This window comes from Hemibagrus wyckioides, linkage group LG06 (assembly GCF_019097595.1).
Source record: "Hemibagrus wyckioides isolate EC202008001 linkage group LG06, SWU_Hwy_1.0, whole genome shotgun sequence".
NCBI lineage: Eukaryota > Metazoa > Chordata > Actinopteri > Siluriformes > Bagridae > Hemibagrus > Hemibagrus wyckioides.
Window position 1 is genome coordinate 23,024,325 of NC_080715.1, and position 20,764 is coordinate 23,045,088.

At 40.1% G+C, this 20,764-nt stretch overlaps 1 protein-coding gene across 1 annotated transcript in view; it reads right to left on the reverse strand.

Moving 5' to 3' along the window:
* The window catches only part of man1a2 (mannosidase, alpha, class 1A, member 2), a 64,423-nt gene that overhangs the window by 20,772 nt on the left and 22,887 nt on the right, over positions 1 to 20,764 (reverse strand). Inside the window, exons 4-5 of the mRNA XM_058391369.1 lie at positions 12,442 to 12,538; positions 1,043 to 1,161 (exon numbers count right to left, since the gene is read on the reverse strand). Of these exons, the coding sequence (XP_058247352.1) occupies positions 1,043 to 1,161; positions 12,442 to 12,538 (216 nt within the window). The remainder of the gene's footprint in view (positions 1 to 1,042; positions 1,162 to 12,441; positions 12,539 to 20,764) is intronic.

A 20,764-nucleotide genomic window follows, 5' to 3' on the forward strand; every position in this document is an offset into this window, starting at 1 on the left:
CCAATGAAAATTCATAGTACTGGACAAGCAGGCCAAAAAGCAAAGAGGCTGCTAAAGTGGACAGGTGTGTCTGCATCATATAACCTCAGTGTCCATACCCCTTGCTAGACACATTTATTTCTCAAGAATCCTGTCCCTCACCACTTCCCTGAGCTGTCTGGCTGTATTACATGAACCTGTGATTAATCTTCTTTCTGATCTCGCAGGCCTCAAAAAAGACAAGGTTCCAGTGCTCTTTGATTAGCTCTAAACTAATTAAATAACCCTTGGAAGAGAGAAAGATAGAAGAAAGAAGAATTTAAGGGTACAAAATGCATACAGAAATACAAAATAAATGAAAGTGTGGATAAGAAATGACTAGAAGATGGAAAGGACAATAGTGCAATTTAAGAACTATTAGGGATACGTGCCAGCTGTGAGGAAACACAGGGGTCTGTGGAGCTTTTTCTAGCATGACTAAATTCCCTAACTCTCTTACATTTATTAGTTCCTGTTAATATTTGCTCTCTTAAAGAGGTTCCTCTTCAGTGCACTAGATACTATGCTTCCTGCCCACATAGAATTCCACCATGTGGGAATCTGGGAAGTGGTGGCTCTGTGGTTAATTTGTTGTACTACTGATTGGAAGCTTGTGAGCTTGAATCCCAGGACCACCAAGCTGCCACTGCTGGGCCCTTGAGAAAGGCTTAAACCCTTAACACTCAATGGCTCAGTTGTATAAGTAAGATAAATGTAAGTTTCTCTGGATAAAGGTGCCTGCCAAATGCCATAAATGTAAATGTGGCACCAGCCCATGGCATGCCAACAGACACAAGGGGAACGCAAATTTACGCAAAGGGATCGCAGTTTATCTTAACTCAAGCAAGCGAATATTTCTCATTTCTAATCTTTACCCTTGATATTTCTATAATTTGTCTTTTGAGGACAAATCTACACTGAATGCCTGAAAGACTTTATACTCAACCATGAAAAAGTAGACACATTCCTACTGGTAATGCAGTTTCTACTAAACGTGTGTGAACATTTGCATGTGATCACTCACCACACTGAAGTCCAGGCCCTTTTCGATCCACTCCTGACCATCTTTAAACTCATCGTGGAGGCCCATTATGTAGAGTGTATCCAGGGCATCTACTATCGAGGCCCCCAGTTGGGAATTACCTGCAGACACAGTGCACAGACACATGGCAGTAAATACCACAATTTCTACCTGATACTGATAGTCAAAAAGCTCATTTCAAATATCCTTAGAGAGAGAGCACATTACAGGGAAATCTTGAGTTAAGGAGATGCAGTAGATGGGGTGTAGTTGGGGATCAAGACCTCTAAACAGATTATTAATATTAATAATAATAATAATATTGGCAAGAAGCAGCTTTCTTTAGATAGTAACTTGTAGAGTTTTAAGTGATTGAAATGGCAAATAAAAACCAGTGTGAGGAGAAAAAAAAGGAAAAACAGAAAATAAAAGCATTGCAGAAAACAAATATTTCCATAAAAATAACCCAAATAAAAATTTAAATAAAAAAATAAATAACAACAAATTTCTAACTATGAAATGGGAACTTTAATTTGTTTTCTATATTTATATCAAAAACATTTGTTCACATGTTCACAAATCCATGAGCATACAATAACAAATCTAAAACTAGAGAAAAGCTGAAATATAAAGCTCTGATAGAAGCTGCTTTGTAAGTCAGGATGCTCGCTGTATGTCTTGTGGGAGGGAATTCCTCTGTTCTGAGCAGCCTCATGGCTTCTTTTGTGCATTGCTCTTGGAACAAAAATTAATCCTGTGTTTGATGATCTTATGCATCGCTGTGGAGTATCTTCATTTTCACAATCCAACAGAGAAGAATTTACCCAGGCTATGCATTGCTTAAAAAAAAAATCAAAGGACAAGAAGGTGTTGTATATCAAACAGAAAAAGCCAGTGAGTATCTTCCTGTATTGCAATAATGTGTTCCTTCTTCAGGGAGAACTCTTACTACTGCAGTTCAGTACAAACTGAAGCGAGTATGATCATCATAATGTTTGTATTCATCTTTCCAATACTAACACTTATCTCATTCTTTAAGCCAAAGCCATTCTCTTGCCTGAGGTGGCAGAACAATACTACACAACACGGGAACCTTTTCTCGAGATGGCACCTTAAAGCACTACTGAGACATCAGTCTTTTCTACAGCATTAACGATAGCTACGTCACTTTATCAGTCTCTTTCACACTCAAGCTAGACTGCGAGTAAATAGAAAAGTACTGAGCTCCTCCCTCCATTATAATGACCTCACTTGGTTACACTAATCAATCAGACCATGGTTTTTGGCCAAAATACTATTGTAACCAATAATTTCTCTTGGCTATTTGGCACATGTATATATTTTACAATACTTTTGTACAGAGGTATAGATTTCTCTTACTTGTGCTGGTTCATCTCATAATCATCTACCTTTTTTTAAACCAGTATTAAAATGCTATGATAGACCCAAAGCAAGCGCACTCTATTCACAGAATCTCTTACATGCAGTAAAGACAAAGTCCATGTTGCATCCACATTGTTTTTAATATTTTCTATTAATACTGCATTCCTTCACCAATGCAATTTGTTCATGCAAGACATTTCTCTAGCTTTACAAGCAAGTTTCTCTTGGTAGGTTTTCTCTAAGAGGCACTAACAAGCTGTCAATCCTGAGTCACACTGGCCCTGAAGAGGAATAAATATAGAAACAAACAAAAAATAAATAAAATAATGAACATTAAATTGGAAGCTTAGACAGCTAACAAGCTTGCTAAAAACTAGGATTGACTTTCCATGCCATCTGCTGAGGTCAGTGCTAAACAGGGTGAGGTAACGGTCTCTACACTACAAAGCTCCTAATTAAAAAGGATTTTAAAACCATTTTATAATACATGGTTGTCATATAGTCCCATATTAAATGACTTAATGTCAGATTTCAGATATGTAGCAACATCAGTAACATTATTCTTAAAGCAAATGTCATTTTATAGATACTACACACATTAAAAACAAATGTTATAACCATCATTTAACTCATTTTTAGTGAGTTATTCCTGCATATTCATTCTGGAAAACATAGGAGTTAATTAGTAAATGAGTCTTTATTACAATAATGCTAAAATGGTGATACACAGGGATGGTCATTATTCTATAGACAGTACTACTGTTCCAAGCTGAAGAACCCCAGCAGATGACTAGCAGAGTCATGCTGCTGTAACCCTAAATTTTTCAGCAACGTTAGCTGTCGAAAGAGGCAGTGTGGCAGGCTGTCTCTCTCTCTCTCTCTCTCTCTCTCTCTCTCTCTCTCTCTCTCTCTCCAATTATGTGGGAACTGCAGTGTTATTATCATTATTGACAGAGACTCTAAATCACTCTAAAAATACCCAGCAGCCTCTCAGCTCTGCAAACCCTTCTGTTACACCCAACAGGACCCCAACACATGCTATTATATACCTTTGCCATTCAGGCAGGTCATAACTGAATAAAACCTCAGTTATCTTCTCATTATACTTTATGTTTTGCTTTAGTCTTACCAGCTCAATTATTTCTTATCTTAATCCATTCTCATAAACGTAATACACACATTCTGATTCAAATTCAACATGGGTATTTGACGAGTCGTGTCAGCCCCTGTCTCTGTCTATGTAGCGCTCATTTCAGTGTGTACGTATGCGTAAAAGGAATGGGGTTTTTAACAGCTTTTCTCTAAAAGAGCCAAACCATTTCATTCTAGTTACTGAGGTTAGAGTTTATATAAAGACATAGCATTCATTAGCTACATTTATATGCCTGTAATGTCAATGGAAGCTTGTCACATAGATGGAAAAAATGAGTACGCATGGCAAGCAAATGTGAAAAGCAGGAGAGCGACTGTGTTGTTTTATCCAAACCAAAACACCTGTGATCTCTCTCAATGCCATACTGAGAGAGAGAGAGAGAGAGAGAGAGAGAGAGAGAGAGAGAGAGAGAGAGAGAGAGACTAAGAGGCTGCTTGAGAATATTAAAATCACAATGATGGCTACTGTATCTGCATGCACCAAATTCTGAGGTTTGCTTCATTCAACACAAATGCAGCAAGGTCACACATCAGGTGTGGAAGTTATCGTCACTCTGTGCCAGAGAAAGCACTGCATTAAAGGATATCTCAAGCATGCCTGAAAATCTTTTAGACTAGATTCGACAACATGGTGCTGTTCTTCACTGGTTGTGTTTTGGTACCCCAAGGGGGTGGGGGGGGGGAGCCAACCATTTTGCAAAACAGGGAAAGTGCACAAGAGGCAAATGGAGTTGCACAATCAAGCCACACATTGTTTGGAAAGAATTTATCTCTAAACTCAACGATTATGAGTGTGTCCCCAGAAACACCCAGAATTAGTCCTGAGTGCAGTCCAGTGTGTTCAGTATGTGCAAACGGCCTAAGAGAATTAGTTAATCAACTAAATGTGTGTGTGTGTGTGTGTAGAACTGAGAACAGTAAGGCTACATCTACACTAATCTGGATAAATTTGAAAAATTATTAAAAACCTCTGAGCATCCACATTATCATGTTCACTCGTTTCCCAAAAGTTGGTCACCCACACTGAAACATGAAATTGCTTACGTCCCTGTCCTGGCATGATTAAAACCTAAGACACTTCGACCTGTCTCATTTCCGCCTGGCGTTTTTTTACTTTCCGGCTCTTTGAAACATCAAGGCAATATGTCAAGGTTTTTAAATGGACTGACAGTGAGGGAGTTGTTGCTGCGAGTGACACAGGAGTATAAAGTTTCACAAGCGAGCGAGAACGTAGACGTCATCTTGGCTGAATATGGTCACTGAATTTGACTGCATCACATGACTAAAAATGCGTCATCGTTTTCGAAAGCCTCTGTTTTCACAGTCCACACTGCGATGCCAAAATTAAAATTTATCCATTTTGGATGGAGTTTTCAAAAAGATATGTTTTCGTTGACAAAAAACGCTGTCTCGGTGTGGACGGAAGGCTAAAACGGATAGAAAAATATGCGTTTTTAAACAAAAATATATTAGTGTGGTCATGGCCTAAGAGTAATGTCTAAATAGACTTCCTTATCCAGTTATCCAGACTGACTTAAGTGCTCTGAAGTCTCCATCAGTAAATACATCTTGATGCTGGTTCACTAGGTCACAGACATCAGTCTAAACACTGTTCAGGAGGTAATCCTGAAGTCAGAAAAACACTCAGACAAAACAAGAGTTTTTATTTCTAAGTACTCAGATGATAGGTATTTATTCGATGCAATAAAATCCAATCTACTAAACATCAGCTGAAAGGGTACTTGGACATCTCAACGTCAAAGCTTAAAAGTATACAAGCTCAATATGATTATTAAAAAAATAAATAAAATAAAATGTCCGCCACAGTTCGAACCGTATCATAGAGCTACATCCAAGCATGCTAAGTGCGCAGTGGGCTTCTTTTCTATGTAGCTTAAGACATCCAATTTATTTTCACAAAATCCACTGCGATCTTTAGTTCACACAAATCAGCTCGAGAGCAGGAGGCAAAACACTCAAGTGATGTAGGAGAAAATGAAAGGCTCTTCGAACAGTACTTCATAGAAATAGCTAGTGTCTAAAGAGGTGACGAGGCAGGATGATCAGACTCCCAAAAGAACCTGATTACGACGATCCAGTCTCTGTGAAAATGAAGCTGTTTAAAATGCATGCGTTTTGGGTTATTACATCTTGGACATCGTCAGGACTGGAGACGTTCTGCAGATAGGTAAGTGCACTTTTCTCAAAGCCAGTTAACTTTTCGGACAGCCTTGAAATGAAAACCCAACATTAATTTCAAGCTTCAGTGCCATGGACATTCTGGATATTGGCTGAAAACATTTTAAGGTCACAAACTAAATTATCACAAAAAAAAAAAAAATTAAATAAATAAATAAATAAATAAATAATCACTTGAAATATGTATGTCTGTACACATATATACACACCAGCTTTGTCTAAACCTATAAGATGAATATAAAAAAATTAAGCACAGAAGCCCAGCTAACTGAACATCATGGTCATGATCTGTCAATCATGCATTCTAATGTGCAGTGAACTCTTTAAGGCCATTTATACAGGCAGATTGAAAATGTTTTCAGCTGCATTTCACTCCATGTATTTTAAGACCATTTCATTCAGTCTAAGCCATTACTTATCTATTCAAGAGAAAATTGCAAACCTACTCAAGTGTGAACCCCAAATCTCAGATGTAAGAATGTGTGTGCGCTCTTTATGGGAGGGAGAGGCGAGGGGAATGGGCAGAAGAGAATAAGAGAAGAAGAAAATGAAGATGTAAACCCTTCAAATACAGTGTATTATGTGTAAATGTTGTTGTGAATATATCATTACTCCATTTCACACACTAGATACCATTTATTCCCACATATTCTCCCTTACATGTATGTTAAAAAAAAACCCATCATTTCAGAGACAACTTTTTTGGCTTGGTATCAGCCAACAGACTTCTTAATTAAACCTGCAAGGAGATTTTAAAAAAAGGTTATCTGAGCGGACTGCATCTTATAGAGCACAAATGTAGCATCAGCCAAATTTGGTCAGTTCCCTTCCATCATCATTTGCGTTTCTTCTTCATTCCCTGCACGCTGTCCTCCAAACCTGCTGCCAGACATGTAAGTGGCTTGAGAACACTTTTTACTGAGCTACAGCACTCTGATGCATTTGCTTGGCATTTTGATAAACTACTGAGGTGCAGCACTTTCATTAATTATGGGAGAAGGGACACTGAGGAACAGGACACTAAGAGACGTGAGAGGACAGTAAGGGCTGAAGGAAGACACACTGAGGAACAAAATGAATTACTGAGATAGGACTGGGGAATGGGGTGTTGCAGCTGGGACTGGGGGTGGGGACAGAACAGGACATTGAAAGAAAGGATGTTGGGGGCAGGACTAAGGGACATTACAGGACATTGAGGGATAGGGTGGACAGGATGGGACACAAAAGAAAAGAATGGTGGGGACAGAACAATACAGGGCAGTGAGGGACAGAACAGGATGTTGGGACAAAACAGGGTGTTGAGGGACAGGACAAGACAGAATGGTGAGGGACAGGACAAGACAGAATGGTGAGGGACAGGACAAGAAGGAACAGAACAGGACAAGACGGAACAGAACAGGACAGTGAGGGACAGAACAAGAGAGGATAGTGAGGGACAGGATAAGAAGGAACAGAACAGGACAATGAGGGACAGGACAGGATGTTGGGACAGAACAGGGTGTTGAGGGACAGGACAAGACAGAATGGTGAGGCACAGGACAGGACAGTGAGGGACAGGACAAGAAGGAACAGAACAGGACAGGACAAGAAGGAACAGAACAGGACAGTGAGGAACAGGACAAGACAGTGAGGGACAGGATGGGACACAAAGGGAAAGAAGGTTGGGGTAGGACTGAGGGACAGTGCAGGACACAGAAATGAGAAAGGACATGACAGGACAGGGGGAACAGAACAGAAGACTGAAGAACAGAACAAGATGGTGACAGACAGGACAGAAATGAGTAAGGACCATTAACCATACACGCGCACACACACACGCGCGCACACACGCACGCACACGCACACGCACACACACGCGCACGCGCACACACGCGCGCGCACACGCGCGCACACACGCGCACACACGCGCACACACACGCGCGCACACACACGCGCACACACACGCGCACACACGCGCGCACACACGCGCGCACACACGCACACGCATCAGAAAGTCAGAGGCTTTAAGTGCATCTGTAATAGCCTGAAAAGTCCAAAATACATGTGATTTCCTGCCTAAACTCAACACCGGCCCCCTGTTTAAAATTTGATGTGAATAGAACAGGAATAGGAAAAGAGGGTCAAGAAAGAGAACATGAGCTTTCCCTTACTGCTGCTTTCAAATCTGATAATATGCCAAAACCAAATTTAAAAATAGAGCAACAGATAAATAATCCACTACATTTTAGAGCTTTTAAACACACACACACACAAACTAAGTGTTAGAATCACTGGTGATCTAATTATATTAGGTGCCACAATGATAGCTATATTGACGTCAATTATGGCGATGATGATTATTGTTATTACTGTAAGGTGCCACCATGTAATATTACATCAGCTCTTTCACTGGACTGTTTTTGTTTAGTTTATGAAATAGAGCGTTTTACTAGATGCTGCACCATCTGAAAGCTAAAGTGTGATCATTTGTGTATTTGTGTGAACATTTGACATTAGTAGTGCTGGAAATATACTCGCTTATTTAATGTGCTCAATGACCGTCTGTTTTTTTTTTTTCCAACACTTTGTCCAGAAGGGAAATGTTTCTCTCTCTCTCTCTCTCTCTCTCTCTCTCTCTCTCTCTCTCTCTCTCTCTCAGACACACACACACACACACACACACACACACACATACACACACTTCTCAGGAGAGATAAAATAGGCTGGCAAATTGGGTTGTGTGGGCTCATTTTGAAGAGCAGGATATTATCTAGAGACCACAACTGCACTTAGTGAGAATGCAATATGGCAGCTCTGCACCTCCTGACCGATGAGGTTCTCTATTTTATAACCTGCTAAGTTTTTGCATTGCTAAATGGTACAAAAGCATACATTTGATAACACGCTTCCAAATGAATGCCACGCTGTATTATTCATACACACCATGAAACACTACAGCTCACGCCAACTCCCTCGAGACATGAGAGGGCATAACTGCTCTCCCAGCACAACACGACCAACTGCTACAGCCCCACTACTGCCTGTGCTTCAGGCCAGACATATTTTGGAGACAAATGGTCTCAAATGGCCACGATCTTTAAATAAAAAAATCGCATTTTAAGCTGTAGAAGTATTATTGCTTGTTTATAATACAAACACTTTGAAAACAGACTTTCACATTAGTCAAGCTACTTCAATTCTGAACAGTCTCACCGTCTGCCATATTATTCTAAAGATATCTGAGAGAGCGATTTCACATGTTTTGCAAGCCATTTTACACTCACCGTGCATTTTTGTTATCGAGTTCGTTTGATACTGGATTCCCGATTAACCGACTTTGTTCATAGAAGAGTCAGTTAAAGTCAGGGTTATAGTAAGAAATACACAGAGGCTGAAAACTTCTGAACTTCGCTCTCAAAAACGTTCTCCTTTTATAAGACTGGCTACACTCATGATGAGCGCAGTACAGAATGATGTGCTTAATAGTTACAGAAGCAGTAAAATGAGATATTCAGAGGAGGATAAGGGCATGTACTCTATTCAGAGGAGGATAAGGGCATGTACTCTATATTCTTAAGCATACAAGACACAACTGTCTGCATTCTTCTTAAATCTCTCTCTTTTTTTTAAAATGAGTGTGGTTCATACAAAGTGATAAAGTGATGTTTCTATTAAATTTTATTCATGTATTCTGAAGCATTACATTTCGTTTTTCTTCATGATATGCCTGTGTTTCTTTACCTCTTGCCTCACTGTATTTTTTCCATGCTTTCTAAGCAGTATAATAAATATTATTACCTCATATTGCAGACACGTGAATAATTTCTCTCCTTTCTTAGTCTACTTTCAGAGCCTTGGTGTTTGATGTTAATCAACAGAACAAATAATTACACCTTAAAAAATTAACAGCCTTAGTCTACGGCCCTTTAAATGCTCATAACAATCTATTCTGTTTAACTGAAATTATCTCACTATAAAACTGAAAGCCAATTTTCCCTCCATGAGGCTTTTGCCTTAATTATTGTAGTGCAATAAAAAAAAAAAAAAATCCACTTCAGCCAAAAAAATAATAATAATTTCTACTTCATCTGACAAATTCCAACAACCATATCTTCTTCTAAATATCTAACTTAAAAAGCAACAACTTTTTAAATCACACTATTTCTAGGATCTACCAGTTCTGTTTCTCTGTCGCTACATGAAGCTAAGGACAATAAAGTCCTAAGCTGTCATTTCACCACTAACAACACAGTATGGAGCACTTACCCACACACACACACACACACACAGTTACGTGCTGTGAAGCACTGCCTATTTGCCTGTGTTGTCTACAGTCAGACGGAATGAACAAGAGAAATCACACGGCTCATTAGGAAAATATTAACCACCTAGGGAACACAATTTCACAAGAAGCAAAGAAAAGCATGAGTAATTGGAGATTTCGTGAAGAATCCTAAGGGGATGGATAGGAATTATGCAAATGAGTTCCAGGATATTAAAGCTGAATGAAGCAAATGAAAGTGAGGAGGGGTTATGGGAAGAGACGTTTGCCTGAGCCTTTCCTCGTTCTCCAGTTACCTTGTCCACTTCACCGTCCTGACCTTTTCTTTTTTACTTTCTGATCCCTTATTGTCATTCAGCTTGCTCTTCTCTCTCTCTCTCTGTGCAATATATTTTCATAGTCATATAGGCCTTTGCTCTCTGCCGGTGATATGCAGCTCTTCCCAACACCATCAATCAACTATGGTTCACTCAGAGGAGCTCCTTCTGCCTATCAGGCCTTCCATTCCAATGCTATTCCATCCACAGAGTTAATAAATAACCACACAGCCCTTCCACTTCAGTACAGCTTAAAAGTAACGCAGAGGCTTGCTCCATGGGTACGACTGATGCTTTGCTATGCAGGGCAAGAACTACATTAATGTGCTTACACTCTCATCTGTAAGCAGATTCTCCACTTTTTCGGAAAGCAGCGAGCCGAGTTAATAGATGCAGCTGTGGGTTCTAGTATTAACAAGTATGAACTGAAGAGAACAAAGATCACAATACATCTCAAAACTTTAATGAGATATCATAATTCATCAGAGGCACATTAAAACAGAAGCTGAGAGACAGCCCACAGCCTGCATTAATCAAACAAACGCAGCATTCGGGAGAGAGAGAGAGCGAGAGAGAGAGAGAGAGAGCGAGAGAGAGAGAGAGAGAGCGAGGGGGTGTAGAAAATCAGAAAATATATACTACTGCGATTTGAAATATAGCTGTGCGTTTGTGTAGTGAGCTAATCTAAGAAATCTGACTGCAGGCTCCCATGAGAGCGTATCAACAGTAAACAAACCACTCACAGTCACTCAACACTGCATGTACAGCACAGCAGTACTCCACCAACCTGCACTGACTATAGGTTAAATAGTTTTCATCAGAAAATGCCTCACCGTGAGGCTGAATGTCAGCGATCCTCTGCCAGTCACAGTTCAGCACTGTGTGATTCATTTACAAGGTGGAAAATCGCATAAACACAAAGATGATTCCCCACCACTGCTGTGCCCTTGCACTGTCTGTAGCACTCACGCTGACTTATGCACATCGCTTTTTTTTATGAAAGAGCTCAAACTGCTTTCATTGATGCCATGAAAAGTAACACACTTTTTTTTTTTTAGTTACACCTCTCTAAGCCGAGGCTTCGTCCCGACAAGCGTATCAGACCCATACTGTGAAATCTCTTTACTTCAATAATACTCTGCCTTTGCTATTTTTGTCATCACATGCAAATAAACACAGGCATAGATATATTTGTGCTGGGTAGTCCTGGGATTATATGAGTTTTATTGGCATTTCCTAGTACGATATACATATATCTGTACATTATAATCGATCTGCGATATTTCACACACGTATCATACTATTCTGGTAAGGATTGTCTTCCATTTCCATAATTATTTGTGTAGCTATTCAACACAATGTCTACACCCAAATCTAACCATTACCTTAATAACCTTAAACCCAGTAATACACCGGCAAATTTCTATATACTTTTAGTTTATTAAATAAAAGCTTCACTTCCCATCTAACTAAGGCTTTTATTCCTATCCATGTGGAGACGAAGATATTAAAAAGGAATGTAGACACACACACGCAGACACAGCACTCCTCTCCCACATGGAGGGATTCCAGAGAGAAAGAGATTAACAAAGAGGCTCATTAATTATGAAAGTGAGCTGTGAGAACTACAACACTTTCATTTCAGTCTTATTCTCACCCTCCTCTTCTCCACTCTCAGCATCAATTTTTATTTTCACACTATCTTCCATAGACATGCTGAGAGCAAATAAGCAACCATGTTTAAAACGTGTTTTAACAACAACAACAAAAAAAAAAAAAACTAACACTTTCCATCATTTTCAAAAACACACAAGTAATAGCTTTAACCTGCTCATCATTATCTGGGAAAACAGCTGGAGAGCTCAACAACACAGGCAATAAATGCATAAGTAAGGGAAACTGGACTGTGCATGTTTGTTATGTCCTTATCATTTTTAGACACAGAAATGGTTGTCTAGAAAAGTGTGCTAATAGGTTTGCACAGGCGTCACTTTCCACTTTGAACAGAGCTATTTGCATGCAAATGAAGAGAGAAATCTGTGGGTGCAGCATGTTTTAAAGTAATGGGGAAATGGGTGTAGCTCACTTACCAAATATATTTGTGGAATGTCCTTTCTTGGCAATGGGTTTGAGCTCGTTGTGTCCCCAGCCGTACTGCCTGTAGCTGTCCCACGCGTGCTTCATCATCTAGTGAGCCACAGATACCAGAGGGAGTTAGTAAGCCTCATGAATATAAAGCAGTGTCTCAACTCAGTTTGACATACAAATACAATAGACGTCCTAACCAGGGTCAAAAACACAATCATAACGAGATGACGTAGGACCTTGAGCCTCCATGGCATGCTTGTGGCGTATCCTTTCACGCTCTCAGATAAAGGTGGCCCCGTATGAGCTTCTCTCATTTCATGCAACAGTTAACATTTAAAGCAGCTGATTGAATGTGGGGCTTTTCTGTAATGTGCACTGATGCGTTTTAGGAAGCAGGTCATAAGGGAAATATACAGGCTTTGATGACACAGTTGGAGAATCTGCAATCAGAGATGTTCCTTACCCAGCGGCCCCTGCTGTGGCTATAACACTGTTTGGTACACTATCTCACCTCACAGAACATTAGCCACAGGGAATCTAGCAATTTCTGCTACTCTTTGTGTGTAGGTGTGTTTCTGGTAGGCAGGGATGGAGTAGAGCTGTGTTTTGCATCAGCGCTGGTATGGAATGTCATGTCTTCCTTCTCCATGCATTCTATTAAAATAACACATTCGAGTTCTGCTTCTACCCGGCATCTACGTCACCGACATCAAACACTGATGCAACACAGTATCTTTACACACAACGCACATCCACGAGCACACAGCAAATGACTAGCCCCCAAGCCATAAATACACCATAACAAAAGCATTTTCTAAGCTCTCTATTTATTTTTCCCCTTTCACTTTTGTATGTTTGATAAAGGCATCTCTCCAACATGCATGAACATTACAGAAGCCTCTGGATTACATCTGCCTGTGAGCGTTTATTTGTTATAGTCCTCCATCCTGACCATACAAGATCACATTTTCTTTCCTATTCAAAGCGTGGAACCTCCTGCAGTACCATGACGCAATTTAAGCAAGCAAAATGTAAGTCAATTATAAAAAGCTGTGACATGACCTCTGTTTTCCTGCAGCTTTTCGGGCCACAGCAGACGGGCAAGGAAGTCGTCGATACATGTGATCAAGCACTGAATTTCTGAGATGAAGGAATTATATCAGGTTTGAACATTAATGTGAGGTGAGTTGCTGTCTGAGGCGTTTCACTTTAAGAATAAACTGTAGAAATTGAGGGAAAGATGACGGAAAGTCTCACGCACCACCCAGAGATTCAAGCCACAACCTCCATATCCAATTTCAGACTAATATCTAGGCTATTCTATAGAGTTCCATCTTAGTTATGGTATAACTGAGACTTAATGGTCTTGTGGAAAAAGAAAAGCAACATCAGCAAGATCTTAAGTATTTGGAAATTCAAATATCATTTCTTCCTGCCTAAGCTAAACTGGTGCCCTCTGCATTTCATACTAGCTTTGACAACTTGGTTTTCGCCAGAGATCTTCAGTGAGCTTGTGCTTACACAGACCACAGCAGCTTTTCAAACCTTGTAAAACTTTCCAGCAAAATCAGCACTTCTTTCCACTCTCTGGGACAGGACCACTTACAGATGCTGGGCCACTTCAGGAAGAGCACAATGAGAATCATATACTATTAAGCATGTGTATACTAATAGCATACACACACTATTAAAAATCTAGCCGTCACAATTTGGCACTGGCAATCAAGTTCTTACACCATTTTTCTTGCTTTCAACACATCAAACTTCGAGAAGTGTTCACTTTGCTGCCTAATATATCTCACCCCTTGACAGGTGCCATTATAATGAGATTATCAATTATATTCACTTCACTTGTCAGTGGTTTTTATGTTCTATCTGATTTAGAGACATGTTCTACAGAACAATAACTTATATTCAGTGCTCTGAGCGAGATGAAACATTAAAATAGTCAAACCAAAAAGACCATGGGCACAGGATACATCTAATATGATTTACGACTACTAAAGCCATAATGTATTCTCATTTACATAAAGAAAAAAAAATTAGCAAGTACATTTTTATTAAAGAACATTTGCTACACCATAAACATACACTGCTGGTCAAGGAACATGCTGAAGAAGTGAATCTAAACACCACTAGTTCAGATCTGACAGTGCGGCTTGTCTACTACTGAAGGACAAGGACACAACACCATTTTGCCTTGCGGGTATGTTTAAGTCTTAAAGGATAGGACAAGCATCCTAAAACCAAAGATCTGAGTTACTCCTGCAAAACCTCTGCACAGCTTGCTGCAGAAGCTTCCACAAATCTGCCCATAAACACATCCATCACAGTGTTTTATCCAGTCCTTCAGCCATGGATAGTGTGAGCAGTCTGACTCAGCTTTATGAAGGTCAGCCTTACAGGGAGCCTATTAAATTCCTCATTCACAGCTGGGGCACTAATGTCCATTCTCTACCAGACCAGTAAGAGTCTCAGAAATCTTCACAATGAACATACTGAGACATGTTTACATGTCTACTCGCTATCGTGTGAATGCCAGGAAGAACCTCACGCTTCTTAGGTGCATTAAATGAAGACATTGTTTGGTGCCCTGATGGTTTTTCTATGCTGTGTTGAGAGACAAGCATGACGGGGAGATCCTTTAAGAGCAAATCACTCTGTCTGGAGCGCATCCTAAACACTCAACATCCTCGCCAGCTTAACAGAGCAGACAAGACAGAGAAGAAAGTGGAGGAATGAAGCAGGAGCGAAAAAACACAAACATCAACAACAAATGCAGAGGGTAGAACATTGTAGGATCAGTGCATGCTAGCAGAACAGGAGGCCAGACACCTCATAAACCGTCCTTTTCAGCTTATAGAGGGTGTGTGGGCGAGAGAAATGAGGGAGAGAGAGAGAGAGAGCGCGAGAGAGGAAGGGGAAGAGGCATAGAGTTACATTGTCAAACATTATCTTTAAACTGCCAATTTTGCAGGCTGTGGTGAAAGGAGGAAAGAGGAACGCAACAAAGGAATGCAAAACGTTGAAAAAGGTGATAATATGCATGAAAGACACAAAGTGTAACTAACGTATAGTGCCATTAGCCAAAAAATTTTGATGCTTGGAAAGAGATCAGCATTGGCGAGCAATGCCGACTAGCTCTTTGAGAAAGGCCAGGACAAAGGCATGTAGGAGGAAGTGAAGATTGTTTTACAGTCAGTGCTCTGTAATGTGTGCAGCACACACACTTTATAAGCAGGGTCTGCACAGATTTTAGCTCTAGTTGTGCGTACACAGTGAATGAAACTTTTATATGCCCTGTACCAAAATTCTTCAATCTCTTCATGGACTCATCTCGACTGCACTCTGGAGAAACACGGCTGCAGTCAGAGGTCAGTCGCTGCTTTTGAAACATAGCATGCAGCACCTTTAAAGATCTGGTACCACCTACAGTATATCTGCAGGTGTCAGGCTGATACCTGCAAAGATCTGGACTAGCTTCAACACCCAAGTCTAACAGTTAAGAATAATGCGTTTACATGTGTGTTTTTACTCAGCCGACATCAAGAGGACAAAAACTAAATGTGCAGTCGTAAAGAAAACCACCGGATTAAGAGTGACTTGAGGTAGTCACAGTGCAAGTTTCAGAGCAGTCCTGAATGGAGGCAGAATCTACTACAACAGACATATTCTTGCTGTTCATTGAGCCTGTATCAGCCTTAAAAAAACAGTTTAATTGAAAGCAGACACTAGCTTTTGAAAAATCCCATCAAACCCACCGTCTTTCTTACCCATCTCCATTTTCCTTACAGCACAGTGCCCATGGTAGCTGTGTAGGTGGTATTGATGCCCATTTCAGCTGTCTTTTAAGCATATGCTCAGTTATTCACCTGGCACCAGTATCATCCAGGACACAGTATCCAAAAGGCATTCTACTCCCCCTGCCAACTAGCACCAGCACTCTGACACACGACCACCAGCAGCAAGCCAGCTCCACGCTGAATGAGTCAAGTGCTCACTACATGCAGCCAATCAACATCACACAAGCCCAGATCAACTCTACAGACTCTCAGCTTATCCTGCTCCGTTTAGTTTAGTCACCACTGAGAACACAGTGAGCACAGAGGCCTGCAGGTCCAAAACAACAACAAAATACATTCTCCCTGCTTTCAGTAGGTTTTTTACTTCAGATTATTATTCACCCTGCTTTCAGAAGGATTTTATTTCCAAGTTTTTCCTCACTACTTTCAGAAGCAAAGGGCCACGCAATTTCTCGGAGACATAAAAAACACATCACCATTAACTTTTATGCTGGATCTGCTGTTTCTTGAGAGAGTCTCTAAGCACTGGCTCCTGAATCAGACGTATCATGTTTAGCCATGGCAGCACAGCACACAGCACAATGTAAGGAGAAACTTCTAGATGATTAGGTGCAGGTTCATGCAGGGCTTCAACAGATACGCACATTAAAAGAAAGTTTCATGTAATTGTGGAATACCGTGAAAGCGATATTTAACTTTCTTCACTGTAAAATAGAGTTATAATAAGATTGAGCTGCTGCTTTTAAATTTATGAACAGGGAGTAATGTGTCCTTTAGTCAGTAAATTCTGTGGGAACGAGTATGCAATGTACGTCAGGCTTGATCATACGGAGGCGAGCATAATTATAGCTGTGCATGACTAAGGATTAAAGTTATGGTTTTGTTCCCCAATACCATGGGAGAGAGAAATTTATTATTAAAGAAAAAAATAAAAAATAAACAAATCAATCATTTAAAAATAGCTCTCGGCAAGTTAAAACAAGCATGCAAAGGCATCTGGTAAAGTCTGAAGGGAGATTCTCCTCCATGTTTAAAACTACAAGCCAACTATGTTACCACAGGAAAATGTAAATCTTCAGTTCAGAAATGTACTTATGCTGAAAATGCATTCCGTTGTGCAACACAATAAATCTAGAGATCATGATGTTTATAACGATTATTTTCCTATAGCGGGGGTCTTCAAACTGTGGGTCGTGATAGGTCGCACAAAGTCTCTTGGCTGCAGCTAAACTTGCGTTATGGTGAATGAAACAAAATCAGTCCTATAACAAGCAAACGACTCTTTATTCAAAGGAATCATTTAATTTAAAACACATACACATACACAAGAATCAGAAGTGTCAATCAACAGAGCATTCATTCAATAACTCACTGAATAAATCGTCTGTTTCATGCGTCATGTCTTTGTGTCAGTAACGTACAGTACACTACTGCAGCATCCGATGATGAAACTAAAGGCATCACGGACCTGTGGGAAGTCTTCAGATCAAGTCAAAACAACAAAATCGAAAAAGGGGCTGGTCTTATCTTGATCTTGGTTTTATTGCCATTAAGTCAGTCCCTTAATTTTTTTTATGCTTCGAAAAGTTCTAGCAAGTGCTAGCATGAAACCCTCAAAACTTAAACAGACATTAAAACATTCTGCATATGCTAACAAAATCGCATTTTCGTCTTCTAAAAAAAAAAAAAATAGAGCATCTTCGTCGGCAAAAACTGTTCAAAGGCAGAGCCAGCATCCCAGAAAAAAGCACTGCGAGCCTCATTTCTAGCTGCATACTGAATTGCAAATAATTACTAATAAATAATCACTAGTAAATTTCCCTTACTTACTCTTAAGCTTGAAGTCGTTTTTAAACACAATTTTGCAGTTCTTGAAATTTGTGTAGCATGTCTTTGTAAATAAGTAGAATTCTACTAGACCCTGTCCTATAGCATGACCCAAAGTGTTCGATTCCTCATATCACAGCAATTTGCAGACTATTCCAGCTTTTAGGTTGAAGATCCTTTAGTTACTTGGCTCGTAGTGCAACAATAAACAGAATAGGCATGTTGTGGCCTGAGACAAATTATTTCCATGTATTAAATACAATATAGTAGCTATAAAACAGCCATTCTCTCACCAGACCCCCCAGGTTATTTTTCTCCCTCCTGGTCATGGTACAGAGGAACTAGAAATGCAGAGTGCGACTGTAGAGCTTCACTCTGGTGAATACTGCATGACCACAGTTAGATCGGATACTGAAGAGTCCTTCACATCTCAGGTATTCATTTCTGAGTGTAGAAAGCTTCCTTCTCATCTTACAGAAGGGTTTGTGCATGACCGAGAGAGCAAGGGAGACAGCAGACAGAGAGATGGTACAGGGTCAGCAGCGGGGAGGGTGATGATGGACAGGAGCACAGACCGCAGTGCACACAGTGGCACACAACATAAACCATGGCAGATGTGACGAAAGCTCTACTTCCCTTCTCTCTATTTTGCTTCTCAGCTCAAGCGATTGCTACAAGATAATCCACGCAGGTGAAATGAGGCCAAATCTCATGCTTAATCTGTTCAAAAATGGACTCGAATGAGGAGTGATGCTGAGGCAATAGCCTGGGGAGAGGGGCAGTGTAGGTGCATCTTGTTCTTGGTCACGCTATTCAAGGTTAGTACAGTGCTAATTAAAGCACAGCTCATGGGCAAAATCCTTTCACCTGGAATAGTTCTTTATGATGAAAAGACACAAGGTAAAGAACAATCTAGAAGAGAATATTTATACTTTTTTTTTTATTTGCTGTTTTTTTCAGGAAAATGTTCAGAGAAAGTTTTCAGATGACTAGGTTTTTTTTTTTATTTATCCTGTTCAGAAGAGTTGCAATTCTAACCGAAATTTTAACACGATACCAAGGAGCTACTAAATGAAACATCAAACATTCTTTTTCTACCTTAACAGCTTTCATTCAGGTTAGTCAGAGCCAGTTTCCACCCAGCAGCTCTCCTCCTGCTCAACAGCTACCGTTACAGGAATGTAAGTTCTAGCATGTGAGGCCGGAGCCTATCCCGGGTACACAACCATCCATCACAGGACACCATGCACGCGCGCACACACACACACACACACACACACACACACTTTCACACCTAAGGTTAATCCATCCCTGGCTGTGTGAGATGGAAGGAAATCATCACACTGCAGTGTGCTTCAGAACAGACTATTAAGCAAAAGTAAAAGTAGTAAAGTGAAGGACAGTAAAAACATTTCCAGAGAAACAGATTATAGTTTTTAACAGCTAAGGTTGTGAATTATGAAATGTAGCTGACCATTAACTGTCTAACAGCTAACTGCAATGAATAACTTTTTGGGCTTTGAGGATTAAGCTTCATTTATAAATAACTGTCACAAACTATTGTGATTATTTAACTGAATCTTTTTGAAGTGGTCACTTGCAATACACGATTAATGCACTTAAAGAATTTGTTCAATACATTTTATATATATATTTCAGAAATCTGAAAATTCTGTAAATAACAGAAACAATCGCAGCAAAATAACCATAACAGAAAAGATGGTAAATGTCACAATACCAAATTAAGTCATATATGCACATTTCAGAAATCTGAAACTTCTATAAATGACAAACAAACACAATAAACCGTGACTATAACAGAACAGGCCATAAATGTCACAGCTGCGATTGTTTCGGCACTGAATATATTTTTGCTGCACGGCTCATGCTGAATTAAAGTGACATTGCTTCTGGTCAAAATACGCATGGCTTCACATGCAAACTGAGGAATTTCACCACAAAAGCAAAGCATGTTACTAAATCTACATTTTTTCATACACATACACAGCATATTATATGATTATACGGTATATACTGATCAGGCATAACATTATGACCACCTGCCTAATATTGTGTTGGTCCCCCTTTTGCTGCCAAAACAGCCCTGACCGGTCGATACATGGACTCTGCTAGATCCCTGAAAGTGTGCTGTGGTATCGATTGGATTGAGAACTGGGGAATTTGGAGGAAACACCTCAAACTCATTGCTGTGCTCATCAATCCATTCCTGAACCATTTTTGCTTTGTGGCACGGCATATTATCCTGCTGAAAAGGGAATATCGTTGCCATGAAAGGGTGTACATGGTCTGCAACAATGCTTAGGTAGGTTGTTCGTGTCAAAGTAACATCCACATGGATGGCAGGACCCAAGGTTTCCCAGCAAAACATTGCCCAAAGCATGACCCTGCCTCTGCTGGCTTGCCTTCCTCCCATAGTGCATCCTGGTGCTTGCCCATTTTTCCGGCTTCTAACACATCAACTTTGAGGACAAAATGTTCACTTGCTGCCTAATATATCCCACCCACTAACAGGTGCCATGATGAGAGGATAATCAGTGTTATTCACTTCACCTCTCAGTGCTCATAATGTTATGCCTGATTGGTTTATGTCAGAGCAGAAAATGCTGGAGATCATAAACAAAAGCATGTGACAGGTGTGAAGTGATGGAGTGAACCCAGAGTCTGCATCTCATCC